This window comes from Aquarana catesbeiana, linkage group LG03, assembly GCF_042186555.1.
Source record: "Aquarana catesbeiana isolate 2022-GZ linkage group LG03, ASM4218655v1, whole genome shotgun sequence".
Taxonomy (NCBI): Eukaryota; Metazoa; Chordata; class Amphibia; order Anura; family Ranidae; genus Aquarana; species Aquarana catesbeiana.
Genome location: NC_133326.1, coordinates 298,858,554 through 298,886,023, shown reverse-complemented (window position 1 = coordinate 298,886,023; position 27,470 = coordinate 298,858,554). Strand labels below are relative to the sequence as shown.

The 27,470-nt window shown below is 40.1% G+C and overlaps 1 protein-coding gene across 18 annotated transcripts in view; it reads right to left on the bottom strand.

Annotated features, from left to right (window-relative positions):
* PPFIA2 (PTPRF interacting protein alpha 2) overlaps nt 1–27,470 on the bottom strand; it is a 544,100-nt gene that overhangs the window by 392,797 nt on the left and 123,833 nt on the right. The window contains exon 1 of one of the 18 annotated variants that reach the window (XM_073620234.1): nt 9,652–10,083. The exons of 14 other annotated variants lie outside the window; for them this stretch is intronic. In XM_073620234.1, the coding sequence (XP_073476335.1) occupies nt 9,652–9,813 (162 nt within the window). In that variant the 5' untranslated portion in view covers nt 9,814–10,083. Of the gene's footprint in view, nt 1–9,651; nt 10,084–27,470 lie in introns of those variants that run through there. 3 more of the 18 variants (XM_073620238.1, XM_073620241.1, XM_073620237.1) reach the window with 3 other exon arrangements.

Genomic DNA, 27,470 nt, shown 5'->3' with positions numbered 1-27,470 from the left:
GGTTCTTAAGCTCAAGAACCAGAAACTTACAGACATATGGTGCCCAAGACTGCAAAAAAAAAAACATGAATGGATGCTATTGGTGGCTAACAAGCTGCTGATCACATCCAGTGATAACACTTTTTGTGCTACCCCACCTAATTGCTGCTACTCACCAACCACTAGAAAACTAAATCAGTGCTCGCTCATGAGGTTTTCTGAGTTCAGTGCAGTGCTGGGTACCAGGGAAGAAGGAGGCCAGTGACTCTCTGTCCTCCGTTTCCCTCTCCAGCATAAGGTATCAGGTTTCTAAATAACTTGATAAAAAATACACAAACACCCCTATCATCGCACACACATACATTTTAGGTTGGAGTCACAAATTTAGTCTTGTGCTATGGTGCATTACTGCGTCCAATGTGTTAGGGTGTATTGCGTCACAGAAGCCTATTCATGTTGCTTGAGCTGCCAAGACATCCCAATGCAAAAATAAAACTTACAGTTCTCATTTACATCTTTACAATACATTAACGCACATAGGCTCATGTGCAGTATATCACGCATTAATGTGCATCAAGGCAACCCGTTCATTTTGAATTGACTAGCAACACACCCCAACGTAATTAAACATGCATATAACCATTTTTCTAAGGCAATACACCATTCAAAATTAATTTTGGAGTTTGCATGCTCTGCCTGTGACTGCCTGGGGTTTCCTCCCACATTCCTGTCTAAATTGGCCCTAATGTGTATATGTACAGTATGAATGTGTGTTAGGGGCCTTAGATTGTAAGCTCCGTGAGGGCAGGAACTGATGTGAATGTATAATATACAGCATACTGTATGTAAATCACTGTGTAAATTGTTGGTGCTATATAAGTACTTATAATAAATAAATGGTAACCATACTGTAAATTTGCTTTGAACAGGTAAAGTGTCAGTGTCTCTTTAACATGCATTATTTTAGGCTTTAACACGAGTTGAGTTTAAGGCAGCAAATTATTTTTCAACCTCTTAACTCTGCCTCCTGGCTGCCCAAGTAGTGCTTTTTAATGCCCAGGAGGTGTTGCAGCTTCCCTATCACTTGACCGCTGTGATTTGCTCACAGGATCAGCGTGGTCCCCTTGGAGATCTGTCGGTTTAGCTTTTAAATTCAGAGAGCTATGTTAAATATGGGCTCGATTTCAGGACTGAATGGACTAGGGACTGAATAGACTTGGGTGGAGGTGAGGCCCAATCCCCCCCCCCCCCTTTTTTCCCTTTTTTTCCCTTTTTTTCCTTTTTTTTTCTCTCTTTTTGTGTGAGTGTTGGTTGGGGGCATTCACATTTGGATAGGTTTTTTGGATAATTGAAGTTATAAGTTGAAAACCTAGGGTGAATAGAGGTTGGAATTGAAAGCAAAATATTATATCATACGATGTGTGAATTGTATTCTGTAAAAGATTGTGTAAAATCTCGTTTTTGCTGTTGCAGAAAATGTAATAAAAATTATAATTTAAAACAAAAACATTAATAATTATCTTTTAGACTTCACAAGAATTTTGAAAGATATGTTGTATTTGTGTGCGCTAATAATGATTTTAGTGTATTTTTATGGAAAATATAGTGTATAGTGTTTATAAACATTTGTGCAACTTTCATGGGATCTACAACAAAGGGCGGCACAGTTTTATACGTTTTTATTCGACTTCTGAATTGCCTGGGCCCCCTTACCGCTATTTTGAAAACTTTCTGTACACTTTATCTGGCGCATACGCAATGTGAAAATACTGCAAGATTTCTCAATTTAGAAACGATGATCTCTCTGAAGGTAATTGGTGACAATGCCTTAACAGAGGGCATCTGTGCAGCTCGTGCCTATATTACCGCTGCTTTCACAGATACCAGGAAGTGGAAACCAAAAAAGGTAGATAAAAGCAAAAAAAAGTTTTATAAAAGTAACTGGTGTTAGACGATTTCACATCTGCATGCAGAGATATACATGTTTCTGTGAATTTTAGGGAAGGAAGGGAAAGGTCCACTTTAAAGGCAAACCCAAAAGAAAAAAAATATCTTTCTTCACTATCTCTGTGGGTGAAATATACACGTTTGCTTTTTCGAAGTTGAAAGCCCCTAACATCTACTGTTTCTGCACTTTTGAGCCAGAATAAAAAAAAAAAAAAAGAAAACCCATGGGAAGCCTAGAGGTGTATACACAGCAAATCAGCCTTGCTGAGCCACAATTACTCTAATTATAGAAACTGTTAAGGGGGAAAAAAAAAAACTACTGGCATACAAGTGTGCCTGCCAGTAAATCTCACATCATAGCACTTGAATAAATATTTGCAGATCATGGAAAACTGTGACTGTGACCGTTTTGTGAAGAAAAGGTACATTTTGGCCGCATGCGCACTGGACATTTTTAACGCTGCTGTTAGCAATGTCTGGCTTTTTTTTTTTTTTTTTGCCCGCTGCATGTTAACCTATGTGTCCATTCTTACATAGGCTTTTAGAGGCAGAGAATACATACATATATATATATGGTTAGCATCTCCTTCCTTTCTGTGCCAAGAGCTTCAGAATCGGTTCACACAGGGGCAACTTGTCAGGCGACTTAGCCCCCTGACAAGTCGCATTCCGTTTTGTACTATGGAACCGTTCTAATAGGAACGACTCAAGTCGCTCCGACTTAGAAAAAGGTTCCTGTACTTCGGAATGACTTCAGGGCAATTTGCATTGACTTCTATACAGAAGTAATTTTGCAAGCCGTCGCTGAAGTCGTGTACAGGTCGCCTAAGGCAGTCGCGCTGCAAGTCGTGCTGCCCCTGTGTGATCCGGCTCTCACAAGACACCATTATATAAACACTGGTGTCTGCGGTACTCCTGCAAATTTCACACACAACAATTTGTCTACTGCAGTCTCTCACTTTGTGACTGTTGACCAAACTTTAAAGCATTACTAAACCCAGTAAAATGAAAATAGTTAATCCGCCCCCCCCCCCCACACACACACACACACACACACACACACTCACACACACAATGCCCACAGCTTGGAAATCTTCTTTTTACATTAAAATACTGCCACTATATACCTTTTTGGCTGGTCTGTATACCACAGTCACTTGATAAACTGCAGGGTTTGCCCGAGTGCTGAGTGTTCAGGTAGGAGAAGATTTCCACTATAGCCTGTGTCCTCGTACTGTATTGGGAGGTGGATCATCCAACAATCAAGATGTGACATTCCACCCACTGTGTTTTTTCTTAGTTACTGTGCATGGAAGAGGATGGAGGGACTGGGCTGTCATTTAGGATCTGTATACACGCCCAAATGCATGATGTCTATACCATGTGACCTGACTAGCTCAGCTCAACAAGGAAATATTGTCTACAGCAATAGAGACCAAACTGAGCATGTGCAGGGGGACCACTCTGACTCTGTCTTATCTGACCTTGCCCAGAGTGACCCTACAGGAGGGGGAGGATCTGTGCATACAGGATCAAAGAGCTTTTTTACACAATGCACAGGATTAACCCCTTAAGTTCCACAGTGAACATAACAAGCATGCTATTCTGCATATACAGACTGATTTTACTGTTGTGGGTTTAGTAACACTTTAATGTACATTTTGAGTGACCATAGGAGAATGGTCAAAAGAGGAAATACTTCTTCCTGGCTGCAGCAGACCAGCAAAATTCTTCTCCTAGATTCCTCAGTCTAGGCAGAGACACTTGATAGGAGGCTCAGAAACTGTTTAATGATAAAATGTTTAATTTTTTTTTTTGAAAAAGTATCTGTTTGCTGTACATTGCAACATATCAGGAATGTATTTATGCAGATATTAAAAGTTACTGATTGGTCCACATTAAATTATTTTCTAAAATTGTGGTTACCAACCTTTACAGTGAACACGTAGAGATAGAAATATGGTAGCTGTCACTGCCAATTTCTTTTTAAAACTGACTTCGGAGTACAGCACAGGTACAGATTGCAGATGCCTAAGCAAACACATATTAATGGTTGAAATACAAGGAAACATGGCATGAAATTTGAAGCAAGGTGCAAAGGCGTAGCAAGAAACTGTAAGCCCTTGCATAGTCAATGCCACCTTCTGCTCACATTCTGCATTTTCCCTCTCTACAGCAGAAGTGCACCACAGCCATTTTGCTGTAACTCAGGTAATATATTAGTGACAAGGGGATTCCTTGTATCTCTTCTGTCACGGCATACATTTCTAACCAAAGATCTGCCTCAGGTTTTTCTAAGGTAAACCCAGGGCCTGTAGTTTGAGAATTTATAGCTGTGCCACTTGTGAACAGAGCTGCCAATAAGGGGTTCTCATATTCTGGGTCTGGGCCCCAAATAGGCAGGTGGGCCAAAAATTCTGTTACTATGATTACCATCCTGGGAAAGGAACGTGCTGCTGTGCGGTTTACTAGTCACTACTATATGTGCAGGCCAACAAAGACTCTACAGAAGAGTGGGGATTGCCTTATCTGAGCACTCCTACCATCTCCCCAGAGTGACAATGCTGCTGTCTAAAGGTGGCTCCATTGTTCCTCCATGGAGGAGACTAGGGTTGCACCGATACTAGTATTGGTGCCGATACCGAGTATTTGCACAATTATCGGTACTCGTGCAAATGCACCAATACCTGAAACTGATACTTTCAGGCTCAGTTCTTTGAGCTGTCAGTGGATCTCCCCAGTGTTAAAGAAGTCTGGTAATTGGAGCTGTCAAAAAAAAAAAAGCAGCCGGCAATGTTTATTAAAAACATTGCTCAGCTCTGAAAGCTAAAATAAAAAGAAACATTGTTTCTTTTTGTATATTTGTTTCTTTATCTGCAGATCAAAGGGATGAACAAATGTTCCTCTGTTTAACCCCTTAATAACCCTTAATTTACTTCAATCAGCCTTAATTAACTCCCTATTCTCCTCCATTTAATTATTATTTTCTTGTTTTTTTTCTTTTGTTCATGTCTATTTTATAAAAGATAAACAATTAAAACTTGTATTTTTTTGCTTTGTTAGTGAATATTTTTACATATATATATTAACATATATTTACACATTTCACATTGAAAAAGCACTAAATTTAAAGAAAATCGATTTCGTTTGTAAATAACTTTTCAATGCTTTGTACCATTGCTGGCAGCTGAAGTTAAAACAAAACAGTTGCGATAGGTATCGGTAATTGGTATCGGCGAGTACTAAAAAAAAAGTATCGGTACTTGTGCTCATTGTAAAAAAAATGGTATCGGTGTATCCCTAGACGAGACTCCCTAAGATAGGAAGTGTGTTACTGGCATGATCACTAGGTCAAAATAAAAAAAAAGAGGAAAAAAGGAAAAAAGAAAAATGAATGCAGCCATTGCATTTAAGGATTTAAAAGCTGCATATATAACATTTCTACTTTTGAGTTTAGATTTAACATTTGTATGTTATGTTGAAGAAACAGATGCAAATCAGTGCAAATACACCTAAATTATTTGGCAGTTCATACTTACTGTGTGTTCTGAAAAGCCATTGTGAGATTAAGAGCAAATTAGATAAAGTTTCATTCATTTTTAACTATAAAATACAGCTAAGTCTTCCTAAAGAATAAGGCATGTAACTCTGAAAGTGAATATTACCATTTCTCCTACCTAAGCTGGCCACAGATTTGGTCCTTTTTTTTTTTCCGTCCGATTCCTGCTTAACACATTTTGATATATCTATAACAGATTTAGATCTATCACAACATAGTACATAAGCAATCTGCTAATGAGTGCTCCTGCTTTTTTCCCCACTTCTCTTGTATGTGACTGCCCTATGACTTTACTACAAAAGGAAATTCAAATGGCTTCCTTATGAACATAAAATAGTTTTATTCTCTAGGTTTGTGGTTATAGCAGATTAAAGTAGTTCTAAAGGCAGGACGTTTATACCTTAATACGTTTATACCTTATCCCTTAATACATTCCCTGCATTAAAATGAATGTAAAGACTTAAACATGTCATACTTACCTGCTGTGTCCAATGCAGCCTCCGCTTCTCAGGTCCTTCGTCAGCTCTCCGAGCTCTCACCCCCCCCATCCCCCGCTGAGGGCCCCCATAGGAAGCCCTTTCTTATGGGGCACTCATGCATGCTTGATCCTGAGCCAAGCTGTTTGCGTCTATTCAGACACACAGCCTGGTTTGGCCCCACCTCCCACTATCTGCTTACAGGCTTTGGCTGACATCAGCAGAGGTCAATGGCTCCCACTGCTCTCGGCCAAGCCTGTGAAAGAGGGGACAGGGTAGAAAACCTGCTGCAGACGTGCACAGTGCTGAACGAAGATCGGTCTGAGGTGAGTATTTGGGGGGGCAGGGAGAAGCTACTATGAAAAGGTTTTTTACCTAAATGCAGTCAATGCATTTAGGTAAAAAACCTTTTACATTTACAAATGTTCCAGTAATTGTATCACCCACCCCCTTACCTCCCTATAGCTCGATCCAGCGCTGTGCTCGTCTGCAGTGATACTGGATTCTGTCAAAGGCCAAGGAGACGGCGGGGTTTACAAATTACAATATCCCTTCTGTGTATGAAAGCCGCAGAGTTTGATAGTAAAGCGAGCGCTGTATTGTCCAGCATAAATACAAATAGTGATATTGAAGGACAGAGCAGGGATAAGGCCATGGGATACACCTAATGAAAGGTCACACTCACTAATGTTTACAAACCCATTATTAAAAAAGCCTATGTTGGGGTTTTGCTCTAATAGTTTTTCTGCAACACGTTATTTTATCCATTGATTCCACTTGAAAATGGAGGGCCAAGCAACCAATATTTTTAATAGTGACCAAAGATTGGCAGATGGCAATTATTTGCATAGTCACTTCAAAGTTGGACTTTTCCCCATTGCCCAGCCTTTGGTTATGGTGGCCATCAAAAGCTAATATGAGAGCCTGAAGGACAGCATTTTCTCCTAGACCTCATCATAGTGCCCAGACCTGCAGAAGCCCTTTTAATTACAGCATTACAGATGGCCCTGTTGTAAGTCAGACAGTTAAAATTTCTGTTATTTTTCCAAGCCCAAGAACAGTTTCACACTTATACAAAGGGTTGCTATGTAAGGTTTATAAACTGCCCTATTATTTAGCTTTACTTTATCAAAGTGTGACAGAAGTAAAAAAGAAGTGACCTGAGGCTTGACAGTTGTTGCTTAATCCTGCACACTGTCAACCACTTCTGAATAGTACAGAACTGTATCAAAAAGGAGACGTAGTTAAGAGGAATGTCAATAACTGCAATGATCTGAAATACTATAATGCATATACAAACTTGAAGTAAGATCAGGAAGCAGACATATCATCTATAGCATGTCAATTTGGGCGACCTGGGCTTCCCAACTAACTTGGACAGAAAAAGGCACACGTTATCCCAACTTTCTAATCATAATAAATTATTACATTAATTTGTTATATCACAAGCAGTGTAAGCATCTTTGACATGGCATTGGCCTCTAGTAATCAGATGTGCAAATCAGTACAGCAGAACCTTTTTTTTTTTTTTTGGGGGGGGGGGGAGGTAGAAGCAGCAAAATGTGCCAGTTCAGGTGAGCTGCAATGCAAAGAGCCTACTAATAAAAAGACACAGCAGGGTAAACAAGGATATAAGCTCACCACTATGCCCAATAGCAGGGTGCAGATAGGCCCAGTAAATGAAAGAGACAGCAAGATCAGGTCTCAACCTCTGCTAGACAGTGTTGTGCTGTGGGGCAAAGCTGTATAATTCTCAGGACTGAATGGATACCAATACATTTTTTTTTTTTTCGCAGATAAAACAGCACAAATGTATTAATACTGTGTATTTAGCAGTGTGCTTGAAGTTCAGTTTTACAGAATTAGTGTTAAAACTTTATTGACACTTAATCCTGCCCAGAAGGTTCCGTTGTGAGAAGCTTAGAACCTCAAAGCCATGAGCGTTGTTTTCTTATGTTATATGTAACATAGCTTGTTACAAGAACAGGCATAACTGCAGACATATAGTGCAAATACCAGTGATGTTCCCCTACCCAGAGCCAACCTAGGCAGAAAGCCTAGGGCCAAGTGGATGTGCAGGGAACCAGCTTGAATATTCATGCTCCATGCACTAGACCAGGAGATAGCATGCTTGGTCAAAGGGCAAGATGCACTTGTAGTCCATTGGCTTTGGATACAGCCAAGCCAGTACAGGTGATGCAAATGGTATGGCTTCTCTGTGCCTCTGTACAACACTTATACATCTATCAATCAAAAGGATGGGAGGGGGGCCAAAGCTGCTACCTAGAGCCCCATTCTGTTTTAATCCATCCATGTTCCTACCCATATTATGTAATACCATCTTTCATTCATGTTACTCGCATACACTGTAAACCCATTTTCCCAGGGTTGCATCCGGTCACTGTCCACCACTGTTCTCAATATATTACACTGAATTTTAGCCAAAGTGTTCTATAACTGCTGAATAGCTAAACTGTTTAAAACAAAAATCCTATAGTTAGGCTATGGTAAAGCACCGTACACACGATCAGAATTGAACAAAAAATACCGCTTTAGAAGTGATCATTCGATAATCTGATCGCAATTACGCAGATTTCGGCCAAAAATTTTCCCAAGGGACAAACACGAAATTTTTTTTTTTTTTTGTACAATACCATATCATTATATGATTTTCATGTAATCAGTACAGTTTTTCGTCCGAAAAATACAATACAAATACATTACAACACTTCCGAATTTTTATTCTGTCGTACTAAAATTTTCATACTTTAGTAACCTTTTCATTTTCGATATGAAGGCTAGTTTGCAAAAATAAATGGACGATCAATCGTCCGATAATCTCATTGTGTGTGCTAGGCTTTAGTTGCTAGTATGCCATACATAAACACAACCCTGCTTTATAAGCAATACATTAATAAAGCAGGCAACACAACGTCATATCCTACAAGAACTGTATTTATAGTCTTTCCTGCTTCTCCACGGTTATAAAGGATTTCTACCAGTGAATAATTCTGCCGCTGAGTAAAAATAGTTATTTTTTTTCTGCTACATTTTTAGAACTGCTTATTCAGAACCCAAGTACTGCCAATGTTTGAGTGCGATTGTGTATATAAAATTAGAGCTATTATGGGATTTTTGCCGCTCAGTATGTAGATGTATAGTGACAATGCAGGTTGTACTAATCCCACTGTTAGGGGTCTCCTGTTAAACTTGTTGAAGCCCTAGATCACTTACAAGGGTGGTACTGCCCCCTGCTGTGCAAGAACAACAAATTAGAGCTTCATGAACGCGTTAACAATGATCATAAATACAGCACAGATTTTTTTTTTCTCTTAACAATGCTTTTTTTTCTCTCTGAATATAGAATAACCTATATGCTTCATTTTAAATAATGATAATGTACATTAAGAGTCATGTTATCATGCCTGATAAGGACACTGTTTAACGATTTATACAAATGCTTTCACTTTAAGACCACTTTTTGATCTTTAATGGCAATCCAGTACAGCATATAAACAGCACCTAAAAATAATCTGATAATCCGTCATCTACATATATGGTATTATACACATAGACAATAAACATAAAATATAGTTACATATACTTTAGAATTACAAATAGGAATAAAACAACAACAACAACAACAACAACAACAATGTCTCTAAAGCCTACAACATCAAACATACCTACCTGAAAAGTGTAATACCTGGTCCCATTTGGAGGATGTACTTTAGGAGATCCAGAAACTGTGCTCATATCCGAGAAAATCATTTCTGATGTCACAGGCAATACAATCCACAAAATGATACAGATGCAGACGAGGGATTTAAGGTTCTTTATAAATCCTTTCATGCATTATGGGAAGCTACTGTACAATACAAAATCTGCCCCATCCCTTCCATGCAGAAGTATTTATAAGGTTCCATTCTCAGTATTTCTGAGCTGACACGCCAGGTCTTCTCTCAGCTTCCACTCTCATTTGAACCTCACAGGGCATGTAAAAGCAGTTACATAAAAACACATAGGGAATCAGATGGAGAAAAAGAAGAGCCATACAGTACATGAAGCTTGCACAGAATCTGGCAACGCTTTGGTCCTGCCCATCTGTTCTCAGTGATAATCACCTCCCCTCAACCACAGTCTAGCAAAGTGATTATGCTAAGCATCCTAGCTAACCAATAACACACAGCTTCTTCTACAACGTGTGCGCTCAGTGTAATGCAAGGGACCTATTGTGTCATGCAACCTGAATGAAGTGACACTTTATATTGATTCCTGTGTAGAGCTGTCGCTGCTACTGCCACACTAAGCCCACAGAAGTTGTGCTTATCACTCTGCCAGCATTGTAGCAGCCAACAGCCTCTATTTCAAGTCATATTACAACATCAATTAAAATATTTATCGGCATAACCCCGAGTACACGGTTGAGTGGGCATGTTGTATTAATTATTATAACAATTATATATATATATATTAAAAAAAAGTTATAACCAAGCGTAATGCCTGATGCACAGATCACCATAAGCATTTGCGGACATCTGGCAAGTTACAGACTTTGGCGAATGTATTCAGGTTTTCATTTCCTGAATTTGGACAGGGTCCACAGTGTTGCAGGCTATTCGGTAAATGGAAAACAACAAAACAAAAGTGTTCTATTTTTTTGAGGAGTGGGAGTAGTCAGTCCTTTGGCACATTAAGACCAGAATCTACAAGCATAAAAGTAAAACAAAAAAGTCACCTTTGGGAATGCTACCCTATCCATGCATATTTAAAGCAGATCCCAAAACAAAAAAAAATGTATATATTGGAGCTTATTAGTCTTTAGATGTGGTGGCTACCTGTGTTACCTGTCCTCAGGCAAAATACATGGCTTCACGGTACTTTAAAACGAATACTTTTTTTTCTGCCCTATAGTACAGCTGTACCATGCTCTATCTGCTGTACCTGGGGTCCATGTTGATTTGTGAATGGCCAAGAGGAGAGGGGAAACAATAATGCCAGCTCTGCAGTCTATTATACCCACAACAATCATTTCCAAAGTACAGCGGGAGCTCATCTACCCAACAGAAAGTAAATAATATTGATTTTATTGTACTGCAAGACGATTTGGCCATGTATTACAACTGAGCACAGATAACATTTACTTACACATCAGAACTCAGTAAAATCTATGTGCCCACAGGTTTTCAGTGTATGTAGGGTATAGGTGTTTTTTTTTTTCCATTTAGTTCTGGGTAGAGCAGAACTAAATGAAAATTCCTTGTAGGGTGATTTTTTTAGACAAAGGGGTTGATTTACTAAAACTGGAGGGTGCAAAATTTTGTGCAACTGTGCATAGTAGCCAATCAGCATTTAACTTCAGCTTCTTTAATTAGGATTTGACAAAAAAAAAAATGGAAGCTGATTGGTTTCTATGCAGAGCTGCACCATCTTTAGTAAATTAACCCCATAGAGTTGTTACCAGAACAAAAGGTGAGGGAAAATCTAGCCATACACTCTGCAAATTGTAAAATAAAGCCAGTGCTCCTTCAGTGAAATGTAAACAACCATGTGCAATAAGTGTAGATATATAGTACACCAATCACCAAATTATAACAACAATGCAGCGCTAAAATAATAAAAGTGTCCATAAAAATTTAACCATAAACTGAAATTTGTCAAAACAAAAATAAACAGTTCAAATTGTTACGTGTGTAAAACATATACAGTAAAAGTTTCACTTCAACATTCACCCAACCTTTGGAAACACCCGTAGTGCCAATCATTCACCAATGGTAGAAATACACACTCAGGGATATGCTAATACTAGAACAGCAATAGGCGCTTTGTGTAAATGGCATCCAGCATCACCACTCTCGCTCCACGGATGTCAGGACCAGACTGCTCTATTCCACTCCACCAGGGGAATGTACCAGAGTTATCAGCATTGAGTCACCAACCAAAAACAATATTTTTGCTCATAGTATTTTATTATTCCCAAATATACATTAAAAACATCCAGTATAAAAACAAATTCCTTTCCTTACCATTCCTTACATAAGGGGCCACCAAACCTGTAGAGAATGGTGGCATGACCTCTAGCCCTTCACAGTGTAGCTCTACGTACGTTCCCCTGGTGGAGTGGAATAGAGCAGTTTGATCCTGCCATCTGTGGAGCGAGAGTGGTGATGCTGGATGCCATTTACACAAAGCACTTATTACTGTTCCAATGATAGCCAGCATATCCCTCTGGTAAGTGTGTATTTCTACCATTGGTGAAGGATTGCACTATAGGTGTTTCCAAGCATTGGGTGAAGGCTGAAGTGGAGCACTTTTATATGTTTTACACCCATAACAATATGAACTCGTTATTTTATTGTTCTGAGAAACTTCAGTTTAGGGTCACATTTTTGTGGACACTTTTATTATTTTAGCATTGCATTTTTGTTAAACTGTGCAAAGTGTGGCTGATTCCTGATGAACACAGGCAGAAATTCAAAAAAACAACAAAAATCAAAGGAGGCGGGTGAAAAATTATTAGTGAACAGCAGCTTCAAAATTCATCCATCCACATTATATAGCATGAATTGAGGTATCTGTTACTTTTTTTAATGGATTGAACAAAAAAAAGTGGGCATATCCCCTCACTTTTTAGAGATATCCTCTATTTCTGTTCAGTCTCTGGGACAAGGAGTGAAGGGAAATCTTCTCAGTAGGACACAGACCACATACAAACTGATGTGGGTCTTAATCGCAACCTACTCTACCAAAAGAAAATAAATGGTTATACAGTGCATACACTTAAAGAAATCAGTGAGAATTGTAGGCTGCTACTGTTGATCTCCTGCTGAACAGGTAAGTCGACTTGGTGTCTCTGATTTTAATGGCTGAAAAATAATCCAAGCATGAGAGAACTTATGAATGCTTCTCCTGGATCAACACAGTGTTTTGAAGCCACTTGATCAACACAATGGCTAGGCAACCATCCTGTTCAGAAGGAGAGATCAGCCATATCTGCCAACATATTTCTATCTGCACAATTTTGGTACTTGGCACACTACAGAGGCACTCCACATATGTAGAAGTTGTAGGTTGACCGTTCTCTGATGTAACAGAAAATATAAACTTAACGTAACATTTATCTGCCGTTATCCTATGTTTGGAATCTGTGCTTGTCCTGTGTATGAGATTTCATGGACTTTATCCAGTAAAGTTTATACTTTCCGTTACATCAGAGTGCGGTCAACCTACAATTTCTACATATGTGGAGTGCCACGACCACGGATCTGACCAGCACCTGAGCAGTGTGGTGGCATACATAGGAAGAGCTCATCTGGAGCAATATTTGTTTTGTGGCTTTGGATATTTGTACACTACAGAGGCACCTTGAATAATAATATTGGAAACTCTCTACCTCCTCTTTATATACTGTATGTATGTTATGTATCTGTATCTCCCTCTGCTTCTACACATCTAACAATCTATAAATGTCCTCTGATCCCCAATTTGTACACCATTGCCTAAAAGTTCCTGGACCCAAAAAGGATTAAAATATTTGTGCACTGTAAAACTCTAATATTTCATTTGTTTATTTCTATTGGGAGTAAGCCAATGAAATATGTTATGCTCTTTGAACTGATATCTCACTGCAAAGAACAGGATAGTATGAAACATCACACAACACCTTTCACCGAGCTTCATGCACTATATGATCTGATACAATATGGCACAATCAGGTCTCCATCCCACCCATACTTTACAGATCACCCCAAAGCATACATTCACATTGAGTAGAATCTGCATCCACAGTATTACAGTTCATACCAGTGCTCTGGAGATGCATATTCATCTGTCAATAACTAAATATGCCTGCATAATACATAACCTTAGTGCAGACCAGACTTGGCACTCTGCCTTTGATCCAGAGGTTATCAATATTAAATTGGGAAAAGAAAGATGTACAATGACAGGCCCTCTCAAATTAGTAAAGAATATAATCAGCTATTCCATATTAAAGTCTTTTCTCTTCTGGGAGAGAAATAATAAAACCTTACAGCAAAATATTCTTCATATTTAAGAAAGAAATTATTTTATTGCAAAGTCTTAAAGTGAACCCTGCACCTAAAATGCAGCACATGCTTTTTAAAGGGTAAGGCCATTTTAGTGGGGAAAAAAATTGCAAATAAAAAAAATATATATAGCGTATACAATTGCGAATCAAGTCATATTATATTTAACTGTTAAAAATTACCTTTCCTTTTCAATCTGCATTGCTGTAATTTTCTGTAAAATGCAATACAATATGGCTACCTGGAGGCGTTCTGTACACAGATGGTATACAGAACGCCCTCTGAAAATGCAAATTCTTGCATGTGCGATTGGCTTACTGATTTTCCCCAGAAGACTGCACCAAGATACAAGTCAGAATTTTGGTCTCCCCTGCAACATAAATGTCATTTTTGGTGAGATACCCTCAAAGGGAAATCATGTCTGATGGGATGCAGACCTTGCCAATTTCTCATTAGAGCCCTGCAGGTGCAGCAGCTGATTGCTAATTATAAAATCACTCCCATACAGATTGACTCAGTACATGGACACAGACAAACAAATAGCTATTTCTTCAGGATAACAAAAGGTACTAATCTTCAACAAAGTTTGTTAAAATTCCTGCAATGTACATAGATTACCCAGAGGGAAATGTTTTTTTCTCAACAAAAGTGTAATTACTCTTTAAAGCTATACTCTAGAGAAAGTAAAAATCCTCTTGTGCAATGGGGCTGCTCCTGCACTGAAAGGGTTTATTCCTCGTTTAGGTCTAGGAGGATACAAAAAAGCAGTTTTACATTATCCAATCCTAATCTTCAGCAGGCTTCCTCCAGACTGTAAGACCTGTCCCTGGTTGCCATTTATCTCCTATGCTCCAGCAGTTGCAGGTCCTCTAACATCATAAAGCCCAATGCAGAGCCCAATCCTTGCACAAGAGATAAGTTTTCCTAGGAACAGTTCATGGTCAGAGCTTAGGGTATAGAAAAGAACTCCGGCTACTGGAAGACCTAAGGATCTGGTAAGTAAAACTGCTATTCCCAAGATTCAAACAAGCATTTAACCTTTGCAGTGCGTGGGCAGCCCCACTGCAAGAAAGGGTCTAGGGGGCTGCCAGAAAGCAGTTTTACTTTACCTAATCTTCATCTCCAACAGGCTTCCTCTCGCCAGTAAGGGTGGCTATAGACGGTTCAAAACATGTAAGGGCAGGCTGAATGTACCAAGATGATTGAACGATCAACTTGAGTATAGCCAGCCTGCCAGATTTTGCATGCAATTATCACTAGCGGCTACTAGCCACTAGCAATATTCACGGTCTTTAATAGCTGAGTTGGAGGGGTTCCCCTGTCAACACTGTCCGTGGTTGCAGGAAAGAAATTCACTCAGTGTATGGGTTGCTTTAGACTGGTGCTTGAAACCACTTCTCCGATATGCTCCAGTGGTTGCAGGTCTTCCAACATCAAGCAAACAAGCATTTAATATTTTCAGTGATGGGAGCCCTACTGCAAGGAAGGATTTTTCTTTTCCCTGGAGATAAGCTTTAAGAAGTCCCCCCTTCCCCCCTGCTGAGAAAAGCATAAGCAAAAAAATGTAGAAAAAAATGAATTGGGGTACTATTAGATAATATACTTACTGGCTTCCACCATCAGCATCTAGGCAAGATCTAGGGATTGTATAAAAAAAGCCCAAGTCTTGCTGAGAATACACTCACAGCACTACACTATAGCATCTTCTCATAAGATTTGGAGTGCTCTCCATGCCTCAGAATCTTGTTGGCAGGATGATGCCATCACCCCCTAACTATGGAAGCCAGAAGAAAGGAAAGTATATCATTTTATCCCCCCCCTACAGTTTTTTCTGTTGTTTATGTTGCTTTTTACCAAGGGGGAGCACATTTTAAAAGCGGACCTTACAAGGTGTGCAAGGTCCGCTTCAAGGTATCCACAGACATGGGATTGTTCTTTTCCAGTCTATCAGATTTTGCAGAGAATACACAAAGATCACCACGCTTGAGCAGAGCAGACATTCATATCTGAACAACCTTTGACGAAACATCAATCTACTGTGCAATTTTTTTTCAGCTGTGTGTTTTCATCAAAATAAGCCTAGGTCTACCTCCCACCTCCATAGGAATATTTTACAGTCAGTCTCAGAGCAGTAATTAGCAGTATGGGATAATGTACAAGCTTGTAATTCTAACCAGAGGGAAAGACACCAATCCCCTTCCATAATACTCACATAAATATATATGCTCATGGGAACTTCTGAGCACTGCAACAGTACTTTGGAGAAAAAATGCGCTAAAATAACAAAGTTATCAGTGCAGTCACAAACCTTATTTTGCTAGAAGAAATATTAGCATTTCTCTCCAGTCTTCAGATTTACACAGTTCTGCCAGAAAGTACCGCCAGGCTGATCACCTGACCTTTCTCTATTCCAATTAAGCAATGCAGATAGGTCAGAATACACACATCAATCCCCACACTAGCAATATTACACACAGCTGTATACTACACTTATAAAATGAGCTTAGATTAATATACAAAATCTCCTCATTACAACATAAAATGTACACACCATAAACTATAAGCTACTCCACCAAAAATGTAATTAGTGTTCAAAAGAGTACTGTATATGCCAATTGTTATGCCAACTAGATAATTTTTGACTTGCTAGTGACTGAACAGCAAAAGATGAGCATTCCTCCATCACTTTTTTCTATCCACCTGTCACCATGTTCCTTGGCAGCACAAGTCTACCACACCTAACTAGCTTCTAACTTTGCTCCTCTCATTCTCAGGAGTGATTTACAGGGAATTATACATCAGATTTGAACACTTACATTAGCTGAATTTAAAGGATTATTAAACCCAAAGCAGTAAAATCAGTCTGTATATGCAGTAAAGCATGCTTGTTATACTCACTGTGGAACCTAAAGGGGTTAATCCTCTGCATTGTGTAAAAAGGCTGTTTGATGCTGTCTTCCCTGTTTCCCCCTTCCTCCAGTGTCCCCAAACCATCTCCTGATAGAACAAAGGCTAGGGGACAAGCTGCACATGCTCAGTTTGACGTGTATGGCTAGAGAGTTTTTTCTTTCCTGGGAGAGTGCATGTGATCAGCACAGGGCCAATTAGCACTGTCCGGACAGAGAGTCAGGGGTCCTGTAAATTCATAGGGCAGTCAGAGCAGATTGAAACTCCTTCTACAAGCTTTAACTGGGGTTGTAAACCCTTGCGGTTTTTCACCTCATTCTATGCATTGAGGTGAAAAACCTCTTGTAGTGCCTCCCTTTTACTTACCTGATCGTTCCTGCGCTGGGGACGAGCACACACACTGCAGCCGGTGTCTCAAGACCTGATTGGATAGATTGATAGCAGCACAGCCATTGGCTCCTGCTGCTGTCAATCAAATCCAATGATGCGGGAGCCGGGGAGGCAGAGCTGAGTCCTGCTGTCTGTGTCAATGGACGCAGCAGCAGGACTCGGGAGTGCCCCGAGGGAGAGCGCTTCTCCGACCGGGGCACTCGAGAAGAGGAGGAGCCTGGAGCGTCCCTGAGGGACCCCAGAAGAGGTGGGTTGGGGCCACTCTGTGCAAAACCAACTGCACAGAGGAAGTATGACATTTGTTTGTTTTTTTTTTAATGAACCTTTAGTTATCCTTTAACCAGACACTGATAGTCACAAGACTGCTACAGTATATACTGCTGATGAGAAAAGGTATTTAGCAGTTTATATTTACTAAAATAATTGCATTTCCATGTTCTGTGTACTGTGGGAGACCAGATATAGTGAATGCAGGGTCCTGGTTTTAGTAACACTTTGGGGGTTATTTACTAAAGACAAATCCACTTTGCACTACAAGTGCAAACTACAAGTGCAAAGTGCACTTGAAATTGCACTGAAAATGCACTTGAAAGTGCAGTCGCTGTAGATCTGAGGGGGACATGCAAGGAGAATATAAAACAGCATTTTAGCTTGCACATGATTGGATAATAAAATCAGCAGAGATTCCTCTCATTTTAGATCTTCCTCTCAGATTTACAGCGACTGCACTTCCAAGTGCACTTTCAGTGCAATTTCAAGTGCACTTTGCACATGTAGTTTGCACTTGTGGTGCAAAGTGGATTTGCCTTTTGTAAATAACCCCCATTAAGTATTCATTTGTTTTCAATGAATACATCACTGTATATGCAAATACTGTACATAATAGTTGGTTTGTTTTTTGCCTAGGATGACAGATGTCTTAGGTGTCCTTTTATGAAACTGAGATCAGCGGCGATCCCGAGTCTCACCGCTGATCTCAGCGCTTTACCAGTTTATGAAACTGAGATAATCAGCGGAGAACATGTTCTCCGCTAATTATCTCAGCACAGTGAGAATTCACAGAAACGGCCAGTTTATGAAGGTGCGATCTCCACACCTCACTGGCGATCTGTGACAGAATTCTCACTTTCTGATTCACCATTTCAGAAGTGGAGAATCAGAGTGAGAAGCCTGAAACTGGCTGATATTCTGGAGAAAGAAAGAAGTCTTTTGACTTCTTTCTTTCACCAAACAGTCAGAGCACACCTTCCCCACCATTACACACCCCAAAACCAGCAGGATAGGAATTTATAGTGTATATATATATATATATATATATATATATATATATATATATATATATATATATATATATGTATATATATATATATACATATATATATATATATATATATATATATATATATAAATATACATCTATATATATATATATATATATATAGCTATATATAGATACATATATATATATATATATCTATATATATATGTATCTATATATAGATATATATATATATTTTTTTTTGAGATGTTCACGTCTCTGGCTGGGTTCACACTTGTGCGATGCGTGAACCAGCGTGATTCCTGTGCGGGTTTTCACATCGCACCTACATTGACATCTGCGCACCACTGCGGGTGTCAATGTAAAGTTAATGACACCCCCAGATCATTTCACAGATCGCAGTGCGAACTATGTAATGGTGCAGGAATCGGATCGCATGGGTGTTCACACCCATGCGATCCGATTCCAGTGCGGACCAAATAAAGGGTCCTGTACCATTTTGGTGCAAATGCAATATGATTTAGGGCCAGTTCCCACTGCTGCGGTGTCCGAGATCGGATGTGATTCGCACCGCAGTGCAAAATCACATCCGATCTCTGTGCGATGCGATTTCAGCCATACAGATAGTATTGCTAAATTTGCATTGCCCTCGGACCAAACTCTTACAGGACCCTTTTATTGGTCCACAGCAGAATCGGATTGCATGGGTGTTCACACCCATGCGATTCGATTACTGTCCGAGTTTGCAGATCGCACTGCGATATGTGAACTGATTTGGGGGTGTTAACTTTTAGGCCCAGTTCACACTTGCGCGATGCCGGACATCGCACAGGCATCGCATGTTATTTGCAGCACACTGCCATTCACATTACATGCGATGTCTGTGCGGTGCGATATCAGCTGTACAGATAGTATGGCTGATATCGCACCGCATTCGGTGCAAACACGCACAGGACCCTTTTTTCTGTTCGGACCAGAATCGGATCGCATGTGTGTTCACACATATGCGATCCGATTCATGTCCGAACTGTCAGTTCGCAGTGCGATATGCAAGCTGATCTGGGGGTGTCCTTAACAATGTATTGACACTCCCCAGCGATTCGCATATGGCAGTGTGAACTGACATGCGAGTCGGTGCGATGCGGGAACCCGCAGTGGATTCGCAGTGTTCTCGCATCGCACCAGTTTATCAATTTTTATGTTTATCTATAATGAAATATATTTTATTTTAATTTATTAATAAATATTTATACTTGTATACTTTATTAAAATTATTTTTTTAATGATTATAAATGTATTTTGCATTTATATGAATGGTGTATAGCTGCATTACATATATGCATTACATTCATTTACTATACACCATTCACATTTAAATAGGGACATGTATGATCTTTAAATATTGATAAAAACAATGTTTTTTTTATAATTAGGTTAATGTATATTGTGTAGGGGGAATTTATCTTTATTATTTTATTAATATGTTGGGGAATAATGTGTGCTGATTTGTGTTAAACTTTTGTATTTTATGGTTCCTCATACTGTAATCCCGCTATATCACGCGAGATTACAGTGAGAGGAGCCATTGTCAGGAGTTCCCGGCGTTTGTAGATCGCTCCTCAACTCAACATGAGAAGCGATCTACACACTTTCATAAACAGGCACTCAGAGGAGAGCGATCTCCTCTGAGAATGCCTGAGAACTGAAAAGCGGTATTTTACCGCACTTTCATAAAAGGACACCTTAATGTCTTTGGGTCCTTTGGGTATGAACAGTACTATAAATAAACATCTAATTCTCTATGTGTTACTGTAAATATATTTAGAACGACCTGTCAGATAACAAAAAGATCAAGGTGAGTCCTACTTGCAAAAGAAGAGCTCTAGCGCTAACCTCCCCAGCAGCCTGCGATTACTACCTCTACTATGATCCAGTGCTGCAACCCCTGTCAGCGTCTTACAGCAGTTGACATCTCCAGGAGTGTTAGATGCTGGTGTTCCCTGCCGTAACCTGTGATTCCATCATCCGACCCCTAAATCACTTCAGCACTGTCTCACAAGAAGGCTTTATCGTTATTTCTTTGTTCCCCAACTGGGTCACTTTAACCTTAGCCACTTTTCCATTATCTTAATGTCCTTGAAGACTTCACTAAAGCCTCCACCTGCTGTGCAGCTCCAACCAAGAACTGCGGCCAGCTTGACAGGAACAGTTATTTTTGTGTTTTTATTTAGAAAAGAAATAAAAGTAAAAAGAAAATAACTGCATAATGATTTGTAACAGGATACAGCTTTAGTGCTATGATAAATGTGACAAACTGCAGATGAACATTTGTACTTTACATCATGCTCGTAGTTTTCAAACAAGCCATTGTAAAAAATGGAAGAGCTGTGCTCATTTTTTATATGCTTCTTGCCTTTAAAAAAAATAGAACTATTATTACAAAAAAAGAAAACCTGTCACTTCAGTATTATAAGTAATGAAAGTGATTGGAACATCATAAGGCCATAGGTGAATTGTGAAAATTGCACTGGTAAAATAACCAAAAAATGCTGCAGGTTCCTAGAGGTGTTTTAGATGTTGGAGCTTTGCCTGGACTTTCCTACTGCCTGTACATTCGCATGGTCCGGGGAAGTTGAAAATTATAGTGATGGCCCAATAAGAATGTAGAGTGTGGGAGGTAGTGACAAGCTCCATAATTACCCAGAAATGTCAGACCTTACACAGAAGTGTGAGCCTAGATTTGGTCCTAAAGAATAGGTAAACCCAACATTTCATATTACTGATATTGCCTGCTGTACCATGTACTTTTATGAAAACTTCCTACTCTCTTTGTATTGCTTCCCTTGTGTGAAATCTCTGGTGTTCCTGCCAGTTCCTCTACTTTCCTATTAAACACTGACCACACTAGACATGAGCACACTGTGGTCAGTTTTCTGACTGGGCTGGGAACTCAGTGTGCTCCCCTCCAATGACCAGACTTCCCCTGACATACCACCCTGCCCCCTGCACAGCCACTCACTGGGAAGATCAGTGTACGACTGTTTATAAACCCCCAAGTTTTCTGAATACCTTATGCAGCAGATACCAGATGGTATGTGATCACTTCTAAAAAAGGATTAAAGTGGTTGTAAAATCACATGAAAAAAAAAAAAAAAAGACCGGCAAGACAATGGCATAATGAGCTAGTATGCATAGCATACTAGCTCATTATGTAATACTCACCTGAGATCGAAGACACCGCTGCGGTGCCCGTACACAGTACCAGTCGGCGACATTTCTCCCCGGAGTTACTTCCTGGTATCGCGGCTCTGGTGCTGTGATTGGCTGGAGCCGTGATCACGTCACTCCCACGCATGTGCACGGGAGTCACCGGTAACAGCACACTCACTGAAGTAACGGTACGTACTTGCCATTGCTTCAGTGTGCATGTGCCGATAATGTTGGCACATGCAGATACAGGGGATATCTCCTAAACCGTGCAGGCTGAGGAGATATCTGGGGTAGCTACAGGTAAGCCTTATTATAGGCTTACCTGTCGCAAAAAGTGGATTGTAAGGGTTTATAACCACTATAAAAAAAGGTATGTATATTTTTTTTTTATGAGAATGGGTTGTTTAACAAGGTTAGGATTCACATATACTTTAACCACTTGCCTACTGGACACTTAACCCCCCCTCCTGACCAGACCAATTTTCAGTTTTCAGTGCTCTCACACTTTGAATGACAAATACTCAGTCATGTAATACTGTACCCGAATGATTTTTTTGTCCTTTTTTTCACACAAATAGAGCTTTCTTTTGGTGGTATTTGATCACCTCTGGGTTTTTTATTTTTTGCGCTATAAATGAAAAAAGACCGAAAATTTTGAAAAAAAAAACGCATTTTTCTTAGTTTCTGTGATAAAATTTTGCAAATTATTAATTTTTCTTCATAAACTTCATAAATTTTGGCCACAATTTATACTGCTACATATCTTTGGTAAAAATAACCCAAATGAGTGGATATTATTTGGTCTGTGTGAAAGTTAGAGAGTCTACAACAGGGATCCTCAAACTACGGCCCTCCAGCTGTTGCAGAACTACACATCCCATGAGGCATTGTAAAACTCTGACATTCACAGACATGACTAGGCATGATGGGAATTGTAGTTCCTGAACACCCGGAGGGCCGCAGTTTGAAGACCCCTGGTCTACAAGCTGCAAATTATAAAAAACTGATCACACCTGAGGTACTGACAGCCTATCTCATTTCTTGCAACCCAGGAAAGTACAAATACCCCCCAAATGACCCTTTTTTGAAAGTAGACATGCCAAGGTGTTTAGTAAGATGCATGGTGAGGTTTTTGATGTTGTCATATTTTCCCATAATTCTTTGCAAAATTAAGATTTTTATTTTCCACAAAATTGTCATTGTAATAAATTATTTCTCTCACATGGCATGTGTATACCACAAATGACGCTCCAAAATACATTCTGTTACTCCTCCTGAGTATTACAATAGCACATGTATGGGACTTTTTCACAGCCTGGACACATAGAGAGGCCCAACATGCAGGGAGCACCTTCAGGTGTTCTAGGAGCATAAATTACACATCTAACTTGTTGACTACCTACTACACTTTTGAAGGCCCTGGAGCACCAGGACAATGACACATGACACTGATGTGGCACTGATGACAGATGGCACTGATACGTGGCACTGATGACATGTGACACTGATGACAGATGGCACTAATAAGTGGCACTGATGACACGTGACACTGATGACAGATGGCACCAATATGTGGCACTGATGACCCGTGACACTGATGTGGCACTAATATGTGGCACTGATGACAGATGACACTGATATGGCACTGATGACAGATGGCACTAATACGTGGCAATGATGACAGATGGCACTAATACATGGCACTGATGTGGCACTGATGACAGATGGCACTAATACGTGGCACTGACAGATGGCACTGATGACAGATGGCACTAATACGTGGCACTGATGACACGTGACAATGATAACAGATGGCAAGTGACAGGTGGCACTGATGACAGGTGGCACTGATACATGGCACTGAGGACACGTGACACTGATAACAGATGGCACATGACACTGACAGGTGGCACTGGGGACAGGTGGCACTGATAGATGGCACTGGGGACAGATGGCACTGACAGGTGGCACTGGGGACAGATGGCACTGACAGGTGGCACTGGGGACAGGTGGCAATGGGGACAGATGGCCACTGTGGGCATGTGTTCATGCTATAGAGACCGCGTGTGAGGAGGGATAGCCGGCGAGGAGTGATGACCCCTTATTTTACATATGAGATTATCTCTCATTGGACACTCTGATCAAGTGCTAAATGGCAGCTGTGATTGGCCATTTAGCACGATCTGTGATTGGCTGTGTCCAAGGGACACGGCCAACACAGATTTCCCCCGATGCGTGCCCGCAGCGGCACGCAGGGGGGATGTAGACAGGAGGACGTCCAGGGACGCCCTCCCGGCAATTGAGCGCCGCGCTGTAGCCGTTTTTCGGCTATAGCGCGGGCGCCAGGTGGTTAAAGCATAACTTCCGTGTTTGACCCAAACAAACTATTTCGAGTGGAATTAATCTTTACTAGTAGATGAACCTGCTGTACATTTACTAATAGATGCACTGCTCAATTTATCAATGAATACAGGACTTTCTCTGGTTTGCTGAGGTGGAGAGGTAGGTGAATGGCGTCACGATCTCTACCTCAGCCAATAAAAGGAAGCCTTGTATTCATTGATAAAAAATACAAGAACTACAGAGGAGACATTGGGTATCAATGCGCACTGGCAGTATTCACTATCAGTGCACATTGAAAACAACATTGGGCGCATATATACACCCACGATAATGTTGATTTGCAACGGAACCCCTGGGGACTTCTTGCGGAACCCTAGGGTTCCTCAAAAAACAGACAAAAAAAATGCTGGTGTATGGGATAGTTTTGGAGTAGTTAGTGTGATGGGGTTACAATTACATTTTTTTTGTCAATACTTTTTATTAGGAAATGTATAAGACAAACAGCCTGCAACTGTAGGAGACATAGGAGCTCGTTTACTAAAGGAAAATCCACTTTGCACTACAAGTGCACTTGGAAGTACAGTCGCTGTAGATCTGAGGGGGACATGCAAGGAAAATAAAAAACAGCATTTTTGCTTGCACGTGATTGGATGATAAAATCAGCAGAGCTTCCCCATCATTTCAGATCTACCCCTTAGATCTAAAGCAACTGCACTTCCAAGTGCACTTGTAGTGCAAAGTAGAATTGCCTTTAGTAATTAACCCCCAATGAAACAAAAGGTAAAAAATTAAGAGAGGGTGCACAAAGGGCAAGCTTTGCAGGGCGCAATAATGTCATCATATGAGCAATGAGGATGGAATACAGCTACATGAGTAGAAACAAACTATTATGCATTAGTGTGGCTGTTGGAATACCAGGTAGCCTAATTAAAAATTTGATATAAATATTTTTTTAATTTTTAAAGCCAGGGTTTGTTGCTATGTTTTTTGTTTTTACTATATGTGGTTACTAATTTTGTTTACTATGGGATACTGATGGTGGGTGGTGTCTGTGCTATTGATCTGTAGATTTTCTACTTGGAAGTAGTATTTAATGAGGCTGCCTGTTGATAATGAGGCTGCCATGTCAAAAGAGGTTTGCTATAAATAAAGAAAATTTTTGAGCAGGAAACTTTTGGGAATGCAGTGACTCATTTTATATTGATATATCTATATATAGATATACAGTATCTCACAAAAGTGAGTACACCCCTCACATTTTTGTAAATATTTTATTATATCTTTTCATGTGACAACACTGAAGAAATGACACTTTGCTACAATGTAAAGTAGTGAGTGTACAGCTTGTATAACAGTGTAAATTTGCTGTCCCCTCAAAATAACTCAACACACAGCCATTAATGTCTAAACTGCTGGCCACAAAAGTGAGTACACCCCTAAGACCCCTTTCACACTGAGGCGGTTTGCAGGCGCTAAAAATAGCGCCTGCAAACCGACCGGAAACAGCCGCTGCTGTGTCTCCAGCATGAAAGCCCAAGGGCTTTCACACTGGAGTGGTGAACTAGCAGGATGGGAAAAAAAGTCCTGCTAGCAGCATCTTCGGAGCGGTGAAGGAGCGGAGTGTATACACCACCCCTTCACTGCTCCTGCCAATTGAAATCAATGGGGCAGCGCGGCTATACCGCCGGCAAAGCGCCTCTGGTTTTTAACCCTTTCTCGCCTGCTAGTGGGGGGGGTAAAACCGCCGTGCTAGCGGCCGAATACTGCCGCTAAAATGACGGTAAAGCACCGCTAATAATAGCAACACTTTACCGCCGACGCACCTCCTGCCCCAGTGTGAAAGGGGTCTAAGTGAAAATGTAAAAATTGGGCCCAATTAGCCATTTTTCCTCCCTGGTTCCATGTGACTCATTAGTGTTTCAAGGTCTCAGGTGTGAATGGAGAGCAGGTGTGTTAAATTTGGTGTTATCGCTCTCACTCTCTCATACTAATCACTGGAAGTTCAACATGGCACCTCATGGCAAAAAACTCTCTGAGGATCTGAAAACAAGAGCGATTGCGGGTGCCAGGCGAACATCGCACCCGGCGGGCACGTGCATCTGCTCCGTCATCGCACTGCAGGCGTGTACCACGGGCGTGTACCACAGGCGTGTGCCTCTGGCAGTGCGAGCGCGCCCCCTAGTGGTCTTAAAGCGGCCGACGCATACCTGCAGCGATTTGCTCAGGCGAGCCAACCTGCCACAGTATAACTGCGGTGGCTGGTCGTCTAGTGGTTACGTTAATAAACATTACTTTGATTGCAAAGCCTGTGTCCTGCGATCCAGCGGATTCCCTGAACATTGCAATATATACAGTGTCTCACAAAAGTGAGTACACCCCTCAAATTTTTGTAAATATTTTATTATATCTTTTCATGTGACAACACTGAAGAAATCACACTTTGCTACAATGTAAAGTAGTGAGTGTACAGCTTGTAATAATTTTAGTAATAAAATTGTTGTAATAAAATATTTACAAAAATGTAAGGAGTATACTCACTTTTGTGAGATACTGTATATTTATATATACATAATATGTACAGTATTTATGTATACATGCATACATACAGTATATGTTCATATTTAGCCTGTCTAAAATGTAACTGAAGATAAGTAACTTGCAGTGCACTTGTAGTGCAGAGTGGATTTGCCTTTAGTAAATCAACCCCATAGATATTCGTTATCTAGAAATGCAGAACATACAAATATTTTGCTTAAACTAACTTATTCTAGCTACATTAGTGGTCTATAACACAATCAGCCCTATAAAATAAGTACTGTGTCAACTTAAAGCAAATACATACAATAACAGAATAACCAAAGCCCAGCTCATGGAGGGCATGAGAAAGAAACAAACAGAATAGTCTTGTGGATATGCTGTAAAAGCCCACGTTCTCCACTTCTAGGTTCATCCATTGATGCATAAGAAAGCAATAAGAGTGAATAACTCTATGATTTGACAATTATTTTATAACAGAATTTCACAAATTGGCAATAATCCTTCTGTCACCTCCAGATATTTACAAAAAATGAGCATCAGTTGACTTGCTTCACTATCTACAGCTGTACTGTTCTAAGCTCAATATTAAACCGTGGACAACAGGGAGTAACATTCAATTTTCATTATGAGAAACCAGCCATCCGAAAAGCCATCTAGCTCACCTGTTAAGATGAAGTTTGGAAAATTGACAACTGGCCACATTGTGAACTCCAATTAACTAGTTCAATCAACAAAATGCATGCCAGTGATTAGAATATACCTCAGCAGTCTTATTACACTCATCTGAAAGTAGG